At 43.1% G+C, this 21,044-nt stretch overlaps 1 protein-coding gene and 1 long non-coding RNA gene across 3 annotated transcripts in view; one reads left to right on the top strand and one right to left on the bottom strand.

Moving 5' to 3' along the window:
• LOC105475368 (round spermatid basic protein 1 like) overlaps nt 1–7,428 on the bottom strand; it is a 101,996-nt gene extending 94,568 nt beyond the window's left edge. Inside the window, exon 1 of the mRNA XM_011730559.3 lies at nt 6,812–7,428. Coding sequence (XP_011728861.2) covers nt 6,812–7,394 — 583 coding nt within the window. The 5' untranslated portion in view covers nt 7,395–7,428. The remainder of the gene's footprint in view (nt 1–6,811) is intronic.
• A 126-nt stretch (nt 7,429–7,554) lies between these two features.
• The window catches only part of LOC139362779 (uncharacterized), a 38,105-nt gene continuing 24,615 nt past the window's right edge, over nt 7,555–21,044 (top strand). For both annotated transcript variants that reach the window (XR_011622075.1, XR_011622076.1), the window contains exon 1: nt 7,555–7,963. This is a non-coding gene — a long non-coding RNA (uncharacterized lncRNA). The remainder of the gene's footprint in view (nt 7,964–21,044) is intronic.

Here is a 21,044-nt window from a genome sequence, read left to right as displayed (position 1 = left end):
TCGCTTGAACTTGGGAGGCAGAGGTTGCAATGAGCAAGATTGTGCCACTGCACTCCAGCCTGGGTGAAAGAGTGAGAGTCCTTCTCAAAAAAAAAAAAAAAAAAAAAAAAAAAAAACCCAAACAGTAGGAAAAAAGAGACAAACACATACTCCACTTCTGACATAACTAGGAGATACTGTAACTATTACCTGAAATACAATGTATAAAGACAAAAAGCTAATGGTAGAATGGTAAATGCCTTAGCATAATGGGAGAGATAATAACAAACAATCCTCTTTACCCTGCAATACCCCAGAAAAGCTCAGAAATCTGAGGGTGCTAGGAAATAGAGCAGAATACCCACAAACACACACTCCTAAGGGAACAGGAGGTATGGTCCTCAGCAAAACTGAATCAGAGTGGCTCCAAGATGAGGGGTATCGCTCACAGAAAATAGAAGTGAAATGCTGGTATGAAAACAGGGAGACTAGGTAAAAACTTACTAAATGAATGACAAGACTTGTAGCTTTCTTCCCCTATGAAGCACTAGAACCCTGTCATATAAACTCATTACCTCTGCCAAGCCCTTCACTATGGACTGAATCATGCCTCCCCAAAATCCGTATGTTGAAGCCTTAATGCCTGATGTGACTGTATCTGAAAATAAGGCTTTTAGGAGGTAACTAAGATTAAATGAGGTCAGAGGGCACAGTCCCAATCCAATAAAATTGGTAGCTTTATAAAGAGAAAAGGAAGAGATTTTTCTTTCCATTATTGGAAAAGTCATGTGAGCACACAGGAAGAAGGCAGTTATCTACAGACCAGGAAAAGAGCCCTAACCAGAACCTGACCACGATGGTATGCTGACCTCAGGCTTCCAGCCACCAGAATTATAAAAAATTAATTTCTGTTAAGTCACCCATTCTATGGTATTTTATTATAGCAGCCCGAGTGACTAAGACACCCCTCCTTTCTCCATCATTCCACCCACACAGAGACAGGAAAATTAAAGGACCTCTATCTGAAGAAACTGAAAGCCTTCTTACCCAGCATCCAGAGAAAAGAAATGAAGATTAAAAACACGGCAGTCCATTAGTCATTAACCTTGCTCATGATCACAAAGATCTGAACAAAACCTCCAACTAAAAGAAAGCGACCAAAACAAACAAATAAGAAGAACCAAAAATAATAGGAAGAACAGAAGAACACCTCAAAGAAGCTGTCATTAATATCCTTGAAGAGGAAACAGAAAATGCTGCACCCATGAAAGAGGAACAAAATACCATAATACTGAAACAAAGGACAAGAGCTCTTAAAAATTCTTATTAAAAGCTTAAACTTTTCCTGGCGTGGTGGCTCACACCTGTAATCCCAGCACTTTGGGAGGCCAAGGCAGGCAGATCATGAGGCCAGGAGTTGGAGACCAGTCTGGCCAACACAGTGAAACCCTGTTTCTACTAAAAAATACAAAAAATTAGCTGGGTATGGTGGTGTGCGCCTGTAGTCCCAGCTACTCGGGAGACTGAGGCAAGAGAATCACACAAACCTGGGAGGCAGAGGTTGCAATGAGCCAAGATTGCACCATCGCACCCCAGCCCGGGCAACAGTGCAAGACCATCTCAAAAAAATAAAAGCTAAAACTTTAGAATTCAGTGAAGGCCAGGCACGGTGGCTCACGCCTATGATCCCAGCACTTTAGGAGGCCAAGGCAGACAGACCACCTGAGGCCAGGAGTTTAAGACCAGCCTGGTTAACATGGCGGAACCCTGTCTCTACTAAAAATACAAAAAATTAGCCGGGCGTGGTGGCGAATACCTGTAATCCCAGCTACTTGGGAGGCTGAGGCAGGAGAATTGCTTGAACCCAGGAGGCGGAGGCTGCAGTGAGCCAAGATCATGCCATTGCACTCTAGCCTGGGCAACAGAGCAAGACTCTGTCTCAAAAAAAAAAAAAAAAAAGTAAAATTCAGTGAAAGTTCAGAAGGAAGAGTGAGATGTGAAGAAAAACACCAAAGAAAAAAATACATAAATTATAAAATTCAGTGAAAGGATTGAAATCCCCCAGATAGTAGAATAGACAACTTTTTGGAGATCAGATGTCTTAACATCTACTTTGGGAACCAGACAATAATGGAACACCACCTTCAAACATTTGAGGGAAAATTATTTCCAATGCAGAAATTTCTCAACCGCCAGTCAAGTAAAAGGGTAATAATGAAATCCAAAATGAAAATCCAAAATGAAGGAAGAAACCAAAAGGAAGGCATAATATTCAGAAAAATAAAGTTCAACAAAAGTTAAAGAAATTCCCAGAATATCACTAAGGAAAGTCCCAAGGTGATAGCTATACAGCAGGCCTAAAGAGGAAACAACCCAGACTAAAAAGCACAGAAGGGATGTCTTGTTTTTTTGGTTTTTTTGAGCCGGAGTCTTGCTCTGTTGCCCAGACTGGAGTGCAGTGATGCCATCTCAGCTCACTGCAACCTCCGCCTCCTGGGTTCAAGCGAGGCCTCAGCCTCCCAGGTAGCTGAGACTATAGGCACACACTGTCACGCCCAGCTAACTTTTTGTATTTTTAGTAGAGATGGGGTTTCAGTGTTGCCTAGGCTGGTGTTGAACTCCTGAGCTCAGGCTATCCGCCAGCTTCGGCCTCCCAAAGTGCTGGGATTACAGGCGTGAACCACCGCGCCCAGCCCCAGAAGGGATGTCTACAGGAACAAATGGAATGGGTAAGTTTATCTGACAGATTTGCCCATGTGGAAAATTGCACTGAGAAGCATTTTATGGAGCTACTGGAGGGTACAGAAAGACTTTGCCAGAGAAAACTAAGCAAACGAAAAAAAAAGAGACATGAAAAACAAAAGGTTACACAAGAAAATAAAATCATAGTAAATTATTCCTTCAGCAGAAACAAATATTTAGTCATATGATAAAAACTCTGAATATGAATTTAACCTAAAATTGTGCAGTCACAATACTGGAGAGTATAGTTAGAAAAATCTTCAGACACCCATCCCTTTGATATCACTCACATTTATATACCTCAGATTATTTGATTCTAAGAAAAGCTGCTATTTTCATTAAATTCTGCAACTACACTTTCAAGGTAAAAATTCAGTGAAATGCTCTGGTTTCGTCTTGAAATACTTCACAGGCTCATTTTAAGGAAAAAAGTCAACAAATACAAAGCAAAAGTACTAACGATAGTTAGAAGATCTATACAAATTTTACTGGTTACTGGAGTCAGTGAAGGCACATTGATAGCTAATTAAATATTTGTTGTGTTGTTTGCCATAAAATAATTCTAAATTTTGGATACTCTTGGTATACGTCCATTTTTACTTTCCACACTTACCAATTCTACAATTTGTTCAGTCTTACAAGAATATTGATTAACTCTTCAGTAAATTACCTCCATAAGAACTAAATCAGATTATTTTCTCGTTTTAAAAATCTAGAATGTTGGTTGGGCACGGCAGCTCACGCCTATAATCCCAGCACTTTGGGAGGCCAAGGTGGGCGGATCACGAGGTCAGGAGTTTGAGACCAGCCTGGCCAACATGGTGAAACTCCGTCTCTACTAAAAATACAAAAATTAGCCGGGCGTGTTGGCGAGTGCCTATAATTCCAGCTACTCTAGAGGCTGAGGCAGGAGAATTTCTTGAATCCAGGAGGTGGAGGTTGCAGTGAGCCGAGATTGAGCCACTGCACTCCAGTCTGGGCAACAAGAGCAAGACTCCATTTCAAAAAAAAAAACAAAAAATCTAAAATGTTTTGCACTTTTCCTTTTTATAAGAAACTTAACTTTTACTTGGTGAGTCAAGCAATCACGCAAGTCAGCTACAGCAATATGATAAGATGGCCTTAAGAGATTGTGAGGCATCAAGCCCTGGCACTAAATGGGCCTATATTAGTATACTTTCATAATTCTCTTGTTCATCATTCTTAACTTTCATATCTGTCAATGATCCTTCCTCTATCAGCATTCACCCATCTTTTAATTAGTTATAGGGTTAAAAAAATTAGTAACTATGCTTCAGATTTCAAATAACATTTACTGAATACCCTGCTAGGCCCTTTCATATACATGCTTTCATTTAATCCAAATACGTTCTGTTAGAATGGTCACCAACGTAAAAATAAAGCAGTTCTGACTTAAGACTTTTTAAAAGCCCAACTACAAATAAATACAGGAGCTTAACTGTTTAATCAAATTGGGGTGCAGGCTAGGTCTTTCGAGGGTGTGTGGTTCAGGTTTGTTTTGTTGAGGGAGAATCTCTTCCTTGTTTAGGTGTCTTTATAGCTAATGTCTGGTTCTGACTCAGACTGTTCAATCAGCCAGTTGTGGATAATTGAAGGGTTACTGGGCCGGGCGCGGTGCCTTAAGCCTGTAATCCCAGCACTTTGGGAGGCCGAGACGGGCGGATCACGAGGTCAGGAGATCGAGACCATCCTGGCTAACACGGTGAAACTCCGTCTCTACTAAAATATACAAAAAACTAGCTGGGCGAAGTGGCGGGCGCCTGTAGTCCCAGCTACTAGGGAGGCTGAGGCAGGAGAATGGCGTGAACCCGGGAGGCGGAGCTTGCAGTGAGCTGAGATCCGGCCACTGCACTCCAGCCTGGGCGACAGAGCATGACTCCGTCTCAAAAAAAAAAAAAAAAAAAAAAAGGGTTACTGAACTATGCACAGCCAACTTAGAGCAACACTAAAAAGAGGTATATACCTAAACAAACACTTGGTCACTCATTCACCAAGATTTTTACAAAAAGCACAGAGAAATGAGCATTGTATTGCAAATTAGGACTTTCATATTTGCAACTATATCTATAATAAAGGCATATATGTATTCTTGCTATACTACTTGTTAATACCACTATTTAAGAATCTTCTTAATTCATTAAAACAGAACTTCAATTCAGTTAAATTCAAACTTTAGAAAGATATAAGTATTCCCCAAGTTACGAGGGAAAAATTTTCACCATTAAATTTACCACCAAGACACTGAAAAGCAATCTTTTTCTGATAGTTTTTCAATAAGAGCATTTCTATCTGAAAAAATGAAAATCTTACAGTAGTGTTAATATCTTGCCACTACTCAAAAATATCCACATAGGTCATGGGAAAAGATCATTCCCACATCTTAATGTAAAACCTATTACTGTTTATATTCAGGATTAACAATATTAGTGTTAACCCTCAAAAGAAGGAGGATTCGAAATGTAATTGAAAAGACTATAAAAATTCCTCTTTAACAGCCATTTCACTTTAAGGACCATTTGTGTACTCCACATTTTAAGTTAGAATTGTTAAAGAATGCTTATTCTCAAATACTCCATTACTCCAGCTATGTAACATTCATATTTACTTCCTCTTTCAGAGAACTTAGAGCAAATGTGCAGTTTACACACCACAAACACTAGTGATGATACCAAGCTGCTTACGGACAGACTTCCAGGCACTTATCCCCTAAATTTTACATATAATTGTTAAAACAAAATAGCTTTAAAATACTAACCACCTAAAATTCCTGAATAAAAGTACCATAAATCCCATCCTCAAAACCATTTTCCTAGAAGCAACACTCCCGGAAGCTGAGAGATCTTTACATTGCACCAGAGTCCCTAATGGCTATGCTTAGATGTCAAAGTTTTGCTACAGGCAAAAAATATCAAGGAAGAAGTGGCACTATTGCTACATGCACATGCAGCATGTTTTAAATTGTGAAAACAAACAATATTATACCAAACAGAAAATTTTTCATGACCTAAGCTACTGTTAGATCAGCAATGCCAAAACTGCTTGACATTTCTTTTTCTAAAAAACAAAAAAAAGAGTCATTTGACAACACTGTGTAGCAGTGCACATTTATAATGAAGATCATGCGCTTTAAGCTTGCGATCACATAAAGATTTGATTTTCACCTAGTCTGTATGTTGCACTATTGTCAGATCATTATGTATCCGTAGCTGAAGTGGCAGAAACACCTATTTTAAAGAAACACTATCTGAAAAATTATACGACTAGCCTACATTTAAAAACAAAACTGACCCTCTCTGACAAGAACCCTTAAGAATCTGCCTTTTTCTAATGCTCAAACAATCTGCAGCCGCTTGACCTGTCCAAAAATCGTCAAAGCTCCTGGCTCTTATCATTTGCTGCAGGAAAAAAAGAATATGGCTGAAAATTCTTTCAGAAGGGTGCTATTTCAAACAGGACCACCCAAAACACTTAAGAATACGCAGCGGAGAGTAGGGTGCAGGGAGGGTACCTTACGAAACAGCGCACTTCGGGCCCTGCACGCTACCTCATTTCCCTAATAGGGATGAAAAGCTCAGGCCTCTGGTAGCTTCCAGCTGACGCCAGTGCTCTCTCCACACCCCTTTTTTGACAGGATTATCCGGGGTTGAACGCTGTGTCACAAATACGAATTCCCGCGACCACGTCTAAATGGCCTAACAATCAACCGAGCATCTTTTACAAGACCAAACCCTTCCCCCATCCCGTTCCCTCCATCTCTCTCCCTAGCCAAACACACCTAGGGGAGTCCTCAAGATGGATTTTTACAAATCCTGCAGCGCACTAACTGGGAGGAAGAAACGATACAGAAAATAAGAGCGTCGGCCATCCCCTTCTCTGCAACCGAAATTACAGGCTCCATTTCCTATCCCCTTGGGAACTGCAAAATCCTCTGCTGAAAACCGGACGCCTCCCGGCCCGTCCAGGCTGGCGCACGAGGCCGCCGCGCTCCCCCTTCCCGGGCCCCGTGGGCGCCAGTGGGGCGGCGGGGACCCGCGGCACCCTCCCCTCCCCCTCCCCGCACGGCACCCACCTCGGGGCAGCGGCTTCACCTCCCCGTTCTCCTCCCGGGAGGCCCCGCCGGCCTCTCGGGCCCAGCCGAGACCGTGCCTCCTCCTCTCCTTCTCCCGCTTCTCTTTAGGTCTGCGCGACTTAGCGTTAGCCGAGGCAGCGGCGGCGGCGGGCAGAAGGAGATGGTGAGGTTGAGCGTGCAGCAGCGTAGGAGGGACCAGCAGTTTGCGCGGCACCGGCTGAGACAAGGAAGCGGAGGCTGAAGAGGGAACGGCCGTGCCAGCGGAAAAAGAGAAACTGCTCCGAGAAGAGGACGGGGAGGGAGCAGCAGACAGAGGGGCAACGCTCCAAGACGCGGAGCTGCCATAGCTCTGAGGCGAAGGAGCTGACGGCGGCTGCAGCTGCCTGCTGTTCCCGCCGCTGCCCCCTTCTCCGTTCACTCTCCGCGGTGCCTTCTTCTCCTCAGTCCGGACCTTCTTGGCGGACAGAGAACCCGGAGGGTCCCGGGAGGAGGGCTGCAGCTTGCCAAACGGTTCTTTCTCCGAGACGGTGGCGGTGGGGGCGGAGGCAGCGACACAGTGCACTGGGCTCGGCGGTTCCGCCATTTTGCGCTTCTGTTGTATTTACTCTCCTCCGCTAGCCGGCGCGGGGCAGGGGGCGGGCCCTCCGCGTGGGCTAGGGAAGGGGCGGAGCGACCGGGCCACCGACCGGGACCTCCATTGGGCGAGCCACGCTGAGAGATCCACCTAAGAGCCAATCAAAGGCACAAACAACAGACGAAGGGGCGGGATCGCCAAAGGGACCCTCTTTGGAGGTCAGAGCTCGGCGGGGTGCGGCTAGTGGCGGATTGCTCTGCGAGGGGAGGGCTTTCCACTGTTGCCAGCGTGAACTCGGGTGCCGGGTGGATATCAGGGAAGAATCCCTGCCCTGGACCCCCAGATCTGTCTTGGCCCAGGTAGCGATCGTCTCTGCTGCCAAGAAGACTTTTAGCTTGTACCACTTTCCCTTCCATTTTTCCTGGGGTACCGCTCACCGTGCATCTGCGCGTTCAGAAAGCTGGATTTCGGGGATGCTCAGTTCAGAAGAGAAAAATTTGCCGGGAATCAAGTCCTTCTTTTTGTTAGTCGGTAGTCGATGATGGGAGGTGTTCAAAATCATTTGATGTGGTGACAAGGTACGTTATTATTGCTAGATCATGTGCTCTAATCCATTGAGGGAGATAACTTCCGGCAACTCTAGAACTTTCGGATTACTTACAAGCTTGAAGGAGAGAGTCTGCCTGGATTTGGAGACTTTTTTGAACTGTTGTGGCTAGACCCTTAACATTTTTTATTTATTTATTTATTTTGTTTATTTATTGAGACAGAGTTTTGCTCTGTCGTCGAGGCTGGCGTGCAGTGGCGCGATCTCGTCTCACTGCAACCTCCGCCTCCCGGATTCAAGCTATTCTCCTTCCTCAGCCTCCCCAATAACAGGGATTACAGGCGCCCGACACCATGCTCGGCTAATTTTTGTGTTTTTATTAGAAACGGGGTTTTACCATGTTTGCCAGGCTGGACTCGAACTCCTGATCTCAGGTGATCGGCCCACCTCCTCTTCCCAAAGTGCTAGGATTACAAGCGTGAGCCACCGTGTCCGGCCTTAAGATTTTAATTTTATAATAATTATTATAACTTAGAGTTGCCAAGAAAAATTTGTTGGCGATTATTTATAGATGTTTGAAAGACAAGAATTGTTTTTTTCGATTTCTGTATTTTAGCATTTAGTAAGCACACTGCGTGTTGGATGTTTTGTAAGCATGTGCTTTGATTTTTGCTTCGAAGATAAGCAATTTGGGGAGATGGGTTTTAGCTTAAAAGATAAGGAATGTGGCCAGGCGCGGTGGCTCACGCCTGTAATCCCAGCACTTTGGGAGGCCGAGGTGGGCAGATCACAATGTCAGGAGTTCGAGACCAGCCTGGCCAACATAGTGAAAACCTGTCTCTACTAAAAATACATAATTAGCTGGGCTTGGTGGCACGCCCCTGTAGTCCCAGCTACTCTGGAGGCTGAGGCAGAAGAAGCCCTTGAATCCGGAAGGCGGAGGTTGCAGTGAGCTGAGATCTGCCATTGCACTCCAGCCGGGGTGACAGTGCCAATTTATTCATTTTTTAAAGAATATTTTTAAGAATTTTTTTTTTTTTTCGGCCAAGAGCGGTGAGTGGCTCACGCCTGTAATCCCAGCACTTTGGGAGGCGGTGGTGGGTGGATCACCTGAGGTCAGGAGTTCGAAACCACCCTGACCAACATGGTGAAATCCTGTCTCTACTAAAAATACAAAAAAAAATTAGCCAGGCGTGGTGGTGCACGCCTGTAGTCCCAGCTACTCGGGAGGCTGAGGCAAGAGAATCACTTGACCCCTGGAGGTGGAGACTGCAGTGAGCCGAGATCGCGCCACTGCACTCCAGCCTGGGCAACAGAGTGAGACTCCATCTCAAAAAAAAAAAAATGTTCTGAAGTCAAATTTAATATTGGTTTATGGTCTTATTTTTAGGTGCCTCAAATTTTTTAAAGTAATAAAATTATTGAATGTGTAACATGAAAACTTTCTAATTGGAATTGACTGGCAGCAGATGTCTTCAAGAAAATTAGCATTGGTGGGAGAGTGGACCTAGAGGATTAGGCTGGAAATCATCTGCTAATGCACTAGTTTCGTGACCTTAGTCTGGCTGCTTCACTTGTTAGGTCCTCTGTTTTCTTACCTGTTAAATGAGTAAATTTGATTACATGATCACTAAGGTGCCTTCCACACTCAACTTATGCCATATTCAAGAAGATTTTCAAAATCACTCCGAAACTATTACAATTGAATTCAGTTTTTAATTGTTGACCCTCCTAATCTAGTAAAGTGTCTCTAACATCCATTAATATAGTGCCTGGAAACTTGCACCACTCATTCTCTGATCTCTAGCACACAGGTCTGGAAAATCTGACTTCTTTTTTTCTTTCTTTTTTTTTTTTTTTGAGACGGAGTCTTGCTCTGTCACCCAGGCTGGAGTGCAATGGCCAGATCCCGGCTCACTGCAAGCTCCGCCTCCCAGGTTCACGCCATTCTCCTGCCTCAGCCTCCTGAGTAGCTGGGACTACAGGCACCCGCCACCTCGCCCGGCTAGTTTTTTTTGTATTTTTTAGTAGAGACGGGGTTTCACCGTGTTAGCCAGGATGGTCTCGATCTCCTGACCTCGTGATCCACCCGTCTCGGCCTCCCAAAGTGCTGGGATTACAGGCTTGAGCCACCGCGCCCAGCCTAAATCTGACTTCTTAAGAGCCCAGGTAAACTATACCCTTGCCTGCATGAATTTGTTACTCCTTGCATTACATTATACTCTCATGCACTGTTATTAGGCCTGGCACTAAATTTGTATAGCCTGGGCAAGAGTGTGGCTATGGAGGTCCACACACCATCTGTCTAAATATTTAAAAAATAAATCAAGATAACAAACTTCTATAAAATACTTTCTATTCTACTTCCTTGACAGATCCACTTTCATATGATCTGGAAGTCCATGTTTGAATTTAGAGTTCTCAGAGTCCCCGGACTGACCCCATTCTCCTCCCATCCCCAACTTCATCACCTGCCACACCAAAAGGGGCTGTACATACACTCAACATGTCCAGGCATATGTCCATATCCCCCGCCGCCTGCAAATGGTGATGTGCAATTGGCAGCTCACTCTGCCCTCAGATCTAGCCAGTCTAAAAGAGGAGTGCAGGCTCCAGGCAGGCATGGCCCCTGACCTCATGGGCTCCTCATCCTTTACAGCAAGAGGAGGGCCAAGTAAACAGAGGCCCCTTACCCAGGTCTAAAGACAGTACTTGTCTGTTATAAAACATACGCAACTATCTTATTTTCTGTCCTGTGTAATTAGCCATTCCCTTTCAACTAGATTATTCTTGTCAACTCTTAACTGGCGGAGATTTTCTACCACTATCACCAATTTCTTTTAGCATAATCTCTTTATAATCTCATACAGGTTTTTTATTCTACAGCTAGAAAGCTCTTTTCAAGACCTCGGCCAGGTACAGTGGCTCATGCCTGTAATCCCAGCACTTTGGGAGGCCGAGGCAGGCAGATCACCTGAGGTCAGGAGTTTGAGACCAGCCTGGCCAACGTGGTGAAACTTTGTCTCTACTAAAAATACAAAAATTAGCTGGGCATGGTGGCACACCCTTGTAGTCCAGCTACTCGGGAGGCTGTGGTGGCAAATCGCCTGAATCTGGGAGACAGAGGTTGCAGCGAGCCGAGATCATGCCAGGGCACTCCAGCCTGGGCGACAGAGTGAGACTCCGTCTCAAAAAAAACGAAAAAAAGCCTGGATCTGACCACCTCTCTTGCCTTGCTTCAGACCTGAAGTCAATGGCTTTCAGTGCTCTCAAGACAAAAAACAAAATCCGTAATGTGTCCTATAAGACCCTTCATGATCTAGCCCCTTCTTCATTCAAACTAAAAGATCTTTAATCTCCAGAATGCACGATGTTGTCTTTCAACATAGGAACATTGCATATGTGGTTCTCTCTACCTGATGTGCTTTTTCCTTTGGCTGTTGCCTATGTGATGATTTGGATAATGAACATAAGGGAAGCAGATATCATGAATACCTTCTATATTTCTAACCAGCAAAACTTGGACAGTGGGGCCATTCCCTGAGCCAAGAAACACTGGAAGAGTGACAAGTTTCAGGTACTCTTGGACCTTGGACCTGTTGAACATGAAGTGCGTTTTCTCATCTCCATTCCTTTTTGCTTTTCGGTCGTTGGTGTTGTCGACTCACTGGTTATCTGTTGCTTCCTTTTCCATTTCATTCCCTGTAACGGCTCTACCAAAAGCATGCTACCCTACCTACCCTACACCCTGCTTCTCCACCTTTTTTTTTTTTTTTTTTTTTTTGAGATCGGGTCTCAGCTCTGTCACCCAGGCTAGAGTGCAGTGGCAGGCTCACAGCTCGCTGTAGCCTTGACCTCCTGGGCTCAAGCATTCCCCCCACCTCAGCCTCCCGAGTGGCTGGGACTAGGGCATGCGCCACCATACCCAGCTAATTTTTATATTTTTGTAGAGACAGGGCTTTGCCATGTTGTTGCCCAGGCTGGTCGAGAACTCCTGGGCTCAAACACTCTGACCACCATGGTCTCCCAAAGTGCTAGGATTAGAGACATGAACCAGCATGCCCAGCTGAAACTGGGTCTTTTATAAAGAACAGAAATTTATTTTCTCACAATTCTAGGGGCTGGAGGCCCAAGATCCTGGCACTGGCAGGTTCATTTGTTTGATATGGGCCACATCCTCCTGAGGGGAGGAACATATTGGCCTCACATGGTAGAAGGCAGAAGGTTAGCAGGCTGAAGGCTTCATGAGGCCTCTTTTATCTTATTTACTTATTTTGAGACATAATCTTGTTCTGTCACCCAGGCTGGCGTGCAGTGGCGCAACTGCAGCCTCAACCTCCTGGACTAAAGTGATCCTACCACCTCAGCCTCCCAAGTAGCTAGGACTTCAGACACTCACCACAGCTCGCGGCTAATTTTTGTTTATTTTTTGTAGAGATGGGGCCTCACTGTGTTACCCAGGCTGGTCACAGACTCTTGGGCTCAAGTGATCCGCTTGCCCATGAAGCCTCTTGTAATCCCATAAACCTCATTCACAAGAGAGCAACCCTTCTGGCCTAAACATCTCTTAAAAGCCCCACATCTTAATACCATTACATTGGCCATTAAGTTTCAACACCTGAATTTTGGAGGGGACACATTGAAACCGTAGCAATGGGTAAAAAATAATAATAAATCAGAGTCAGGTTGAATGTGAGATAATAGGAAGTGGAGGGGACTATAGAAAACTTGGAATGTGGTGTGTTTTCTACAATATACATTTGTGCTTCTCAGCGCTCGCTGATCGTTCCCTTATGGAAATAGTGGGCCTACTTGCTAAGTATGTAGACTTTTTAATGGGAAGTTTCCTAAACACCATGCAAGCCGAACAAAACATCTGTGAGTCAGATATAACCCACAGACAAGCAGGCTGACTTCCATCTAGAAAGGAGTAGCTTCGTTTTGTTAAGATAGTTTTGAGAGTTTGGTTTGTTTTCATGCACAACCCTGCCTTTGTCCATTGCTGGAATAGATGCTAATCGAATATATGCAAACTTCCAGCCACAACAAATGTGTGTTAGCAGTTTTTAGAGCTGTCCTCTGTGTATTTAAGGAGAGCAAACTGGGGGAAAATAGAGTTGAAAATTGTAGTAGAGGGATCAGCCACCGCTTAAAGGCTTCACTGAAGAGCCATTAGCAGCCACACAGCAGAAAGCAAAAGGTAGAAAGAGTAAAAGGGGCCAAATGGAGTAAATAGAAACTATCCATAAATGTCTCTCCTGGGGTTAATTATGCTGCCAGAATTTTCATATGGAAGAACATCAGCTCATTTTGATACTTATTTTAAGAAAGGGATAGGAGGCCTGTAAAATGGGTATAAGGAGCCTTTTTCAATAATGTAAATCTCTGAAAAGAAAAGCTTAAGTTTTGTGGTTGTTAAAAAAAAAAAAATGGTTTGTGGTTCTAGTCAATTTTCCAGGAAGAGGAAGCTATTTTAGGTAAGAACTGGTAGGTAGAGAGTAAAATGTATTTATCCACACCTCGAAGCCTAGGTGTGGCAAAGAAATGTAAGGAAAAATGATAGACTCATAGAATGTCCGAATTGCAAATGCAGCCCAGTACCTAATTTGTTAATTTTCTTTACTATCCTTTACTTTCTTTTTGAACAGTGAATAACCTCCAGAGTAACCATTCTTGGCTTCATAGTTTGAGCCACACTGTCACACCACTTGTGGTTAAGAGGATACTGTTTAGTGAGTGCCTTGTGTATCTCTTATGTTTGTGGGTGTTTTGCATCATCCCAATTCTACAAAGCTTTCCAAGGCATTTTTCAAAACTGAGCTGGAATTTCATGTTTATTCTTACTCTACACTTTTCTTTCTAATATGTCCTATTTTGCAAGAGGAAGCAGAAGTCTAAAGCATCAGAATGTTAAATCCAGACATTGGTCAGGCCTCTTTAGAAGTTTAAGTTAATTAGAGTTTTATGTTCAGAAAATAGACATTCAAAAGAGATGCAGTGTTTCTTAGAGTGCTGGTAGATTCCAGCGCTTTTATCTCATAGAAAAGAACAGGTTTGAATGTGTCCCCAAAAGTTGTGTGTTCCCCAAAGTTCATGGCTTAGAAACTGAATCTCTAATGCAACAGTGTTGAGCGGTGGGGCTTTAAGAGGTGATGAGGTCATGAGGGCTCTGCCCCATGAAAGGATTAATGCCATTATCCAGGAGTAGATTAGTTTTTACGGGAGTGGGTTCCTGATAACTGATAACCCACAGTTAGAAGAGTGCAGTTTTGTACAAATACCACACATGGAGTAGAGCCAACAAATTACAAAACTACGACTGTCACAAAGTCATTCCATAATTTTAATTTTGCAGATTCTGCTTTGAAAAGCTTGTCTGTATGATTTATGTACAGTGCCTTGAGGTAACAATATGATGATATCCTAATATATATTTTGCCTCACATTCAAGTGCTGGCTCTTCTTGATTCCCCTCAAATTAATAACTACTTCTATACCATTAGCTTATACCAACAGCTAAGGACCCATCAAGGAAATAACCACTCTTTTGTTTAACTTTTAAAACTAACCCAGTAAGTCTCTTTACATATAATGCCTATTCTAAGGATTTTTTTTTTTTTTAGACAGAGTCTCACTCTGTCACCCAGGCTGGAGGGCAGTGGCGCGATCTTGGCTCACTGCAAGCTCCACCTCCCAGGTTCATGCCATTCTCCTGCCTCAGCCTCTTGAGTAGCTGGGACTACAGGTTCCCGCCACTACGCCCAGCTGATTTTTTGTATTTTTAGTAGAGACGGGGTTTCACCGTGTTAGCCAGGATGGTCTCGATCTCCTGAGCTCGTGATCCACCCACCCCGGCCTCCCAAAGTGCTGGGATTACAGGTGTGAACCACCGCGCCTGGCCTATTCTAAGGATTTTAATCCTAATCTTTTCCCTATTTAATCTGTATAATTCATCTCAATGGGTGGAAAATACTAAGTTCTAATGTCACTGGGAGTTTTCTGCTAGTGAAAGTGTAGAATAAGGAGAGACAAATCAGATACCAAGAAACCTTGAATATCAAGACCTGAAACCTGAAGTAAAGGTTTGCCAAATCCAGCTTTGACAACATAGATGGACAAGTGCAAATGCAAGATAAAGGTGCTTTCTATTTGTTAAGTTCTTTTAACCTTAGGTGGGGTTTGTCCTGAAATCTTAATCTTGCCATCTGAGCTTACAAATACTGCCAGTATGCCTTACTCATCACTTTCATCTGTGTCAAATGTGTGAATAGTCTGGACACCCAGTTACTTTAGTTTCCTTACAGTAAACTGGCAGTACATGGCATAGATCCTGGAGGCACACAGTTTCTCTTAAAAGTTGTTTGATAGGCTGGGCGCAGTGGCTCACGCCTATAATCCCAGCACTTTGGGAGGCTGAGGCAGGTGGATCACCTGAGGCCAGGAGTTCGAGACCAACCTGGCCAACATGGCAAAACCCTGTCTCTACTAAAAGTACAAAATAAGCTGGGCGTGATGGTGCATACCTGTAATCCCAGCTACTTGGGAGGCTAAGGCAGGAGAATGGCTAGAACCTGGAGGGTGGAGGTTGCAGTGAGCCTAGATCGCACCACAGCACTTCAGCCTGGGCAAAAGAGCAAGAATCCATCTAAAAAAAAAAAAGTTCACTTGATGATGCCAAGTGAAGTGATTCAATGGTTATAGGGAAAGAAACCTAAAATAATGCAGCACCAATATAAACTGCAGTATACAATTATAATATAGGTATTTGTGAATGAATAAATGTTTGGGGATTAAATACCTTTCTTTTTTTTGAAACAGGACCTTACTCTGTCACCCAGGCTGGAATGCAGTGGTGCGATCTCAGCTCACTGCAACCTCTGCCTCCCGGATTCAAGCAATTCTGTGTCTTAGCCTCTTGAGTAGCTGGGACTATAGGCACGCACCACCACACCCAGCTTATTTTTGTATTTTTTGTTGATAGGGTTTCACCATGTTGGCCAGGCTGGTCTCGAACTCCTGACCTCCAGTGATTCGTCTGCTTCGGCCTCCCAAAATGCTGGGATTACAGGCGTGAGCCACAGTACCCAGCCTAAATACCATTTTTGACGTTCCAAATAGGGGTGTCAAACAGAAAAACCCAAATATGTTAGGGGGAAATGATTTTTTTTTTTGAGGATATAAAAGGTAGTGTTATTTTTATTTCTATCAGCAGACTAATGTCTCTGACCACTTATGACAATTGAAAGCATAAGTCATATTTACATATATTGCCTCTCTCCCCCATAATCTGTTACGTTTGTAGTAACATTGTACTAGTTTTTTGTGTGTGGTTTTTTGTTTGTTCGTTTGCTTGCTTTTGCTAGTCAATGACATTATTTTCTACAGTTTCTTTATTCCTTGGTATACTACCACTTATGCTAGAAGTTCTTCTGTCACCATCCATTTATGGATTCACTTCTTCAGTTTATTGTCAAGTTTATTAAATAGTCTGCTTTTGACTGGGCACAGTGGCTCATGCCTGTAGTCCTAGCACTTTGGGAGGCCGAGGCAGGCGGATCACGAGGTTAGGAGTTCGAGACCAGCATGGCCAACATAGTGAAACCCCGTCTCTACTAAAAGTACAAAAAAACAATTAGCTGGGTGTGGCAGTGGGCACCTGTAATTTCAGCTACTCAGGAGGCTGAGGCAGGAGAATCCCTTGAACCCAGGAGGCAGAGGTTTCAGTGAGCCGAGATCAAGCCATTGCACTCCAGCCTGGGCGACAGTGCAAGACTCCATCTCAAAAAAAAAAAAAAAAAAAAAAAAAGTCTGCTTTTCTTATTTTCCACATATGTTAAGTGTTTAGTCAGTAAATGCTTAACAGCTACCTGTTGCCAGGCACAAGGCAGGCCCGGTCTCTGTCCTCATGGAGTTAACTTTAATCACAAGATCTGTTTCCAAATAATCTCTTGTTTAAGACTGTGTTGCTCTGTTGTTCAAGACTGTGATCTCATTTATTACTGATGACAATCAAACAGTATTAAGTGTCTACAATGTGCCCAGCACTGTGTGACAATGTAATTAATAATATAATGAAATTAGTAGGCAAAGAACATGGGGAAAGACTTTCTAGGCTGAGGAACAAGCATTTGGAAAGAGATGGAGAGTAATGACACATTCAATGTGGTATTCTTTGTGAGAAGTTCATTGTGGTTCAAGGATAAAGGACACAAAGTGCCATAAAAGGAGAGGGCTCTCTAAAATGGGTGAGAGCCAGATTGTGTAAAGTGTTGCCCTTGACAGCCTTGGCATGCTGAAGAGTCAGTAAATACCTTTTGTTAACTTAAGGACTTTAATGAGGAAGAGTGAAAAATGTTCACATAACCATTTTCACTACCTGCTAATTCCTCACAGACTTCACCAGGTACTGCTTTCTAACTTCAGTTGGCCAGATCCACATGTCAGATCAGACCAATTTGCCTTTTGACTACCCATGTAATACTTAAACACTGTTGCCGTTATCATAGCTTTTCTTCAAACCAAATAATATTAGGGACAATTGAAATTTGGGAATTAGATTTACCTTTGCTGCTACTAAGTAATTGTCAGAATTTTAAATGTCATATTCATTTTACACAGCTAATCTCTTTAGCTTTCCTATGTATATTCCTACTTATGATTACTTGTAATTCTCATCTGAAAGCATTAAAATATTTTGAAAGTAAGACAGTAAAATTGTGAAATACTTTGGTATTGGTTACAAAACAGTACTTAGGTACCTTGTTCCTGATTTTTCTGTATTTTTTAAAAATAAGGCCAGGCACAGTGGCAAATGCTTATATTCCCAGCTACCCAGTAAGCTGAAGCAAGAGGATCACTTGAGCCCAACCTGGGAAGCATAGTGAAACCCCAGTCACCAATTAAAAACAAACAAACAACAACCAAAAAAAAGAGTATATTTTTTGAAGATATTTTACCACATATACAGAAGCAAACAAAGAGGGCGAGGAACTGTTTAAAATAATGTTAAGCAAAATAAAACCAAAGAAAATTTAAGTAATAGTTAATAGTTATTGTTATAGAAGAGATCAAGTTACTACCCCATTCTCGAAAAAGAAAATCTGCAAGTAGACAGTTTGCAGTGCTAGAGTAAGCTTTTCCTTAATTTCAGAAAGCCTGTATTAGGCATTTACTTTATGCCAAACCCCATTTTAGTGACTGGAAATATAAAATAAATGAAACACAGTCCCTGCTCTCAGTGGACTTGTTGTCTAGGGAATGTTAAGTAGAACCACCTGAAATTGCATTGTTTTTGTAGGCCAGCTATCGGTTCCACCTGACATATGCGTAAACAGAAATTTGCAATAATAAAGATATGACCAAGGTGCTACTGGCACTGACAAAATGCTTCATGCTGCCTAGGGCAGTCAGTGAAGCCTCCCCAGGGGAGATGACATTTGAACCGAGTTTCGGAAGATGATTGGAGTTTACCACGTGTTCATAGGAAGCAAGGAGAATGAGGGCATTCCAGTAGCAGGAGACAGCATGCATAGAGTTGTTGAATGAAGAAAGAGCCTAGCGCACAAGGGAAACTGCAAAAGTTCAGACTGGTTGGAATGCTGGAAATATTGTGAATGACAGGAGATGAGACTGGCGAGAAAACAGAGGTCAGATTGTGGAAGGTTGTCAAGCCAAAGAGTTTGATTTTATTCTTGAGATTGATGAGATGTGTGTAATCCAGGAATGTGCAAGACAATCTATAAGGGTTCAGAAAACATACTGATTCTATGTACAGTTACCTTTGTCTTAATTTTAAAATTTCAAATTGTGTAGGAGTTACAGTGTGTATAATTGTTATTATAGTACTGGATCAAAATAATTTATAAATAAATACAGACATAATATAGTGTATTACAGGTTAAATTGTGTACCTCAAAAATTCATGTTTAAGTTCTAACCCCCATTATCTCAAACTGTGACCTTATTTGGAAATACGATCATTGCAGATGTAATAGTTAGTGAGGTCAAGTTAAGAAGCAATAGGAGGCCAGGCATGGTGGCTCACACCTGTAATCCCAGCACTCTGGGGAGGCCAAGGTGGGTGGATCACCTGAGGTCAGGAGTTCAAGACCAACCTGGGCAACATGGTGAAACTCCGTCTCTACTAAAAATACAAAAATTAGGCTGGACGTGGTAGCTCACACCTGTAATCCCAGCACTTTGGGAGGCCGAGGCAGACGGATCACCTGAGGTCAGGAGTTCGAGACCAGCCTGGCCAACATAGTGAAACCCTGTCTCTACTGAAAATACAAAAATTATTTTGTATTTTGGTGGCAGACACCTGTAATCCCAGCTACTCGGGAGGGTGAGGTGGGAGAATCGCTTAAAACTGGGAGGTGGAGTTTGCAGTGAGCCACACCACTACACTCCAGCTTAGGAGACAGAGCGAGACTCTGTCTCAAACAAACAAACAAAAGTGAAAGAAAAAAAGAAGCAATAAGGTGGTCCCCCAATCCCTAATCCAGTATGACTCATGTCCTTCCAAGAACAGAAAATTTGAACACAGACACACAAACAGGAAGAATGCCTATGCCTTTTGAAGGTAAAGGCGGACATTGGGGTAATGCTTTTACAAGCCAAGGAACTCCAAAGGTAGCCAGCAAACTGTCAGAAGCAAGGGGAGGGTCCTGGGACATATTCTCCTCACAGCCCTCAGAAGGATCAGTCCTGCTCACCTTGATCTTGGACTTGCAGCCTCCGGAACTGTGAGGCAAATGTCTGTTGTTTAAACTATCCAGTTTGTGATACTTTGTTACAGCAGCCCTAGCAGATTGAGATACTTGGTCAAAAACTTCAGGCAACACTGATGAGATGATGCAAAGGCTTTGAAGAGTTGGTTTATGTTTAAGAGTCCAAATTATGAATGTCCTATCTTTATACAGTCTCTGTATTCAAGAATTGACCTTAGGCTAGGCACAGTAGTTCACGCCTGTAATCCCAATACTTTGGAATGCCAAGGCAGGAGGATTGCTTGAGGTCAGGAGTTTGAGATCAGCCCTCGTGTATTAGTCCATTCTCATGCTGCTTATAAAGACATACCCAAGACTGGGTAATTTATAAAGAAAAAGAAGTTTAGTGGACTCACAGTTCCACGTGGCTGGAGAGGCCTCACAATCATGGCGGAAGGTGAAAGGCACGTCTTAGGTGGCGGCAGACAAGAGAGAAATGAGAGCCAATCTAAAGGGGAAACCCCTTATGAAATCGTCAGCTCTCGTGAGACTTATTCACCACCATGAGAACAGTGTGGGGAAACTACCCCCATGATTCAGTTATCTCCCGCCGGGTCCCTCCCACCACACATGGGAGTTTTGGGAGCTACAATTCAAGATGAGATTTGAGTGGGGACAAAGCCAAACCATATCACCTTTTCTCTACTAAAAATTAAAATTAAAAAATTAAGCTGGCATGATACTATATGTCTGTAGTTCTAGCTAGTTGGGATGCCAAGGTGGGTGAATTGCTTGAGCCCCGGAGGTTGAGGCTGCAGCCAGTCATGATCATGCCACTGCACTCCAGCCTGCACAACAGAGCAAGGCCCTGTCTCAAGAAACAATAAAAAAATAATTTAACTTAAGGTGATGTCTTGACTGCAGTATTTATTCTACTTTTTAAAGCCATTATGGTGGGAAAACAATTTGTTTACATTTGTAGTATAGTTTATGTTAAAGGTTGAAGAAACTGGGAAATATTTTATCTTTAACTCAAAACAGGATGGTGATATGCAACAGTTTTAGGCAAAAAACATTTACATTTAAGAAGAAAAGTATCATTTAATCCCATTAGGCAGAAGTGGAGCCACAAGCAAAAACAGGGCTGGTTTGGATGTAGGTTTCTCTTTCTGTTCATATGTTGAAACCTAATTCCCAATGTGATGGGTTTTGGAGACGGGATCTTTGGGAGGTAATAGGTCATGAGGGTGGAACCCTCGTGGATGGGATTAGTGCCATATAAGAAGAGTCCAGAGAGCTAGCTCACTCCCTTTCTGCCATGTAAGGATACAAGAAGTCGGCCTGGAAAAGAACCCTCACCAGAACCCTACACTGGCACTCTGATCTTGGACTTTCAGCCTCCAG

The sequence above is a fragment of the Macaca nemestrina genome, chromosome 4 (genome assembly GCF_043159975.1).
Source record: "Macaca nemestrina isolate mMacNem1 chromosome 4, mMacNem.hap1, whole genome shotgun sequence".
Classification (NCBI taxonomy): Eukaryota; Metazoa; Chordata; class Mammalia; order Primates; family Cercopithecidae; genus Macaca; species Macaca nemestrina.
The sequence above is the reverse complement of the archived record's forward strand: the minus strand, read 5'-3'. Positions and strand labels throughout refer to the sequence as shown.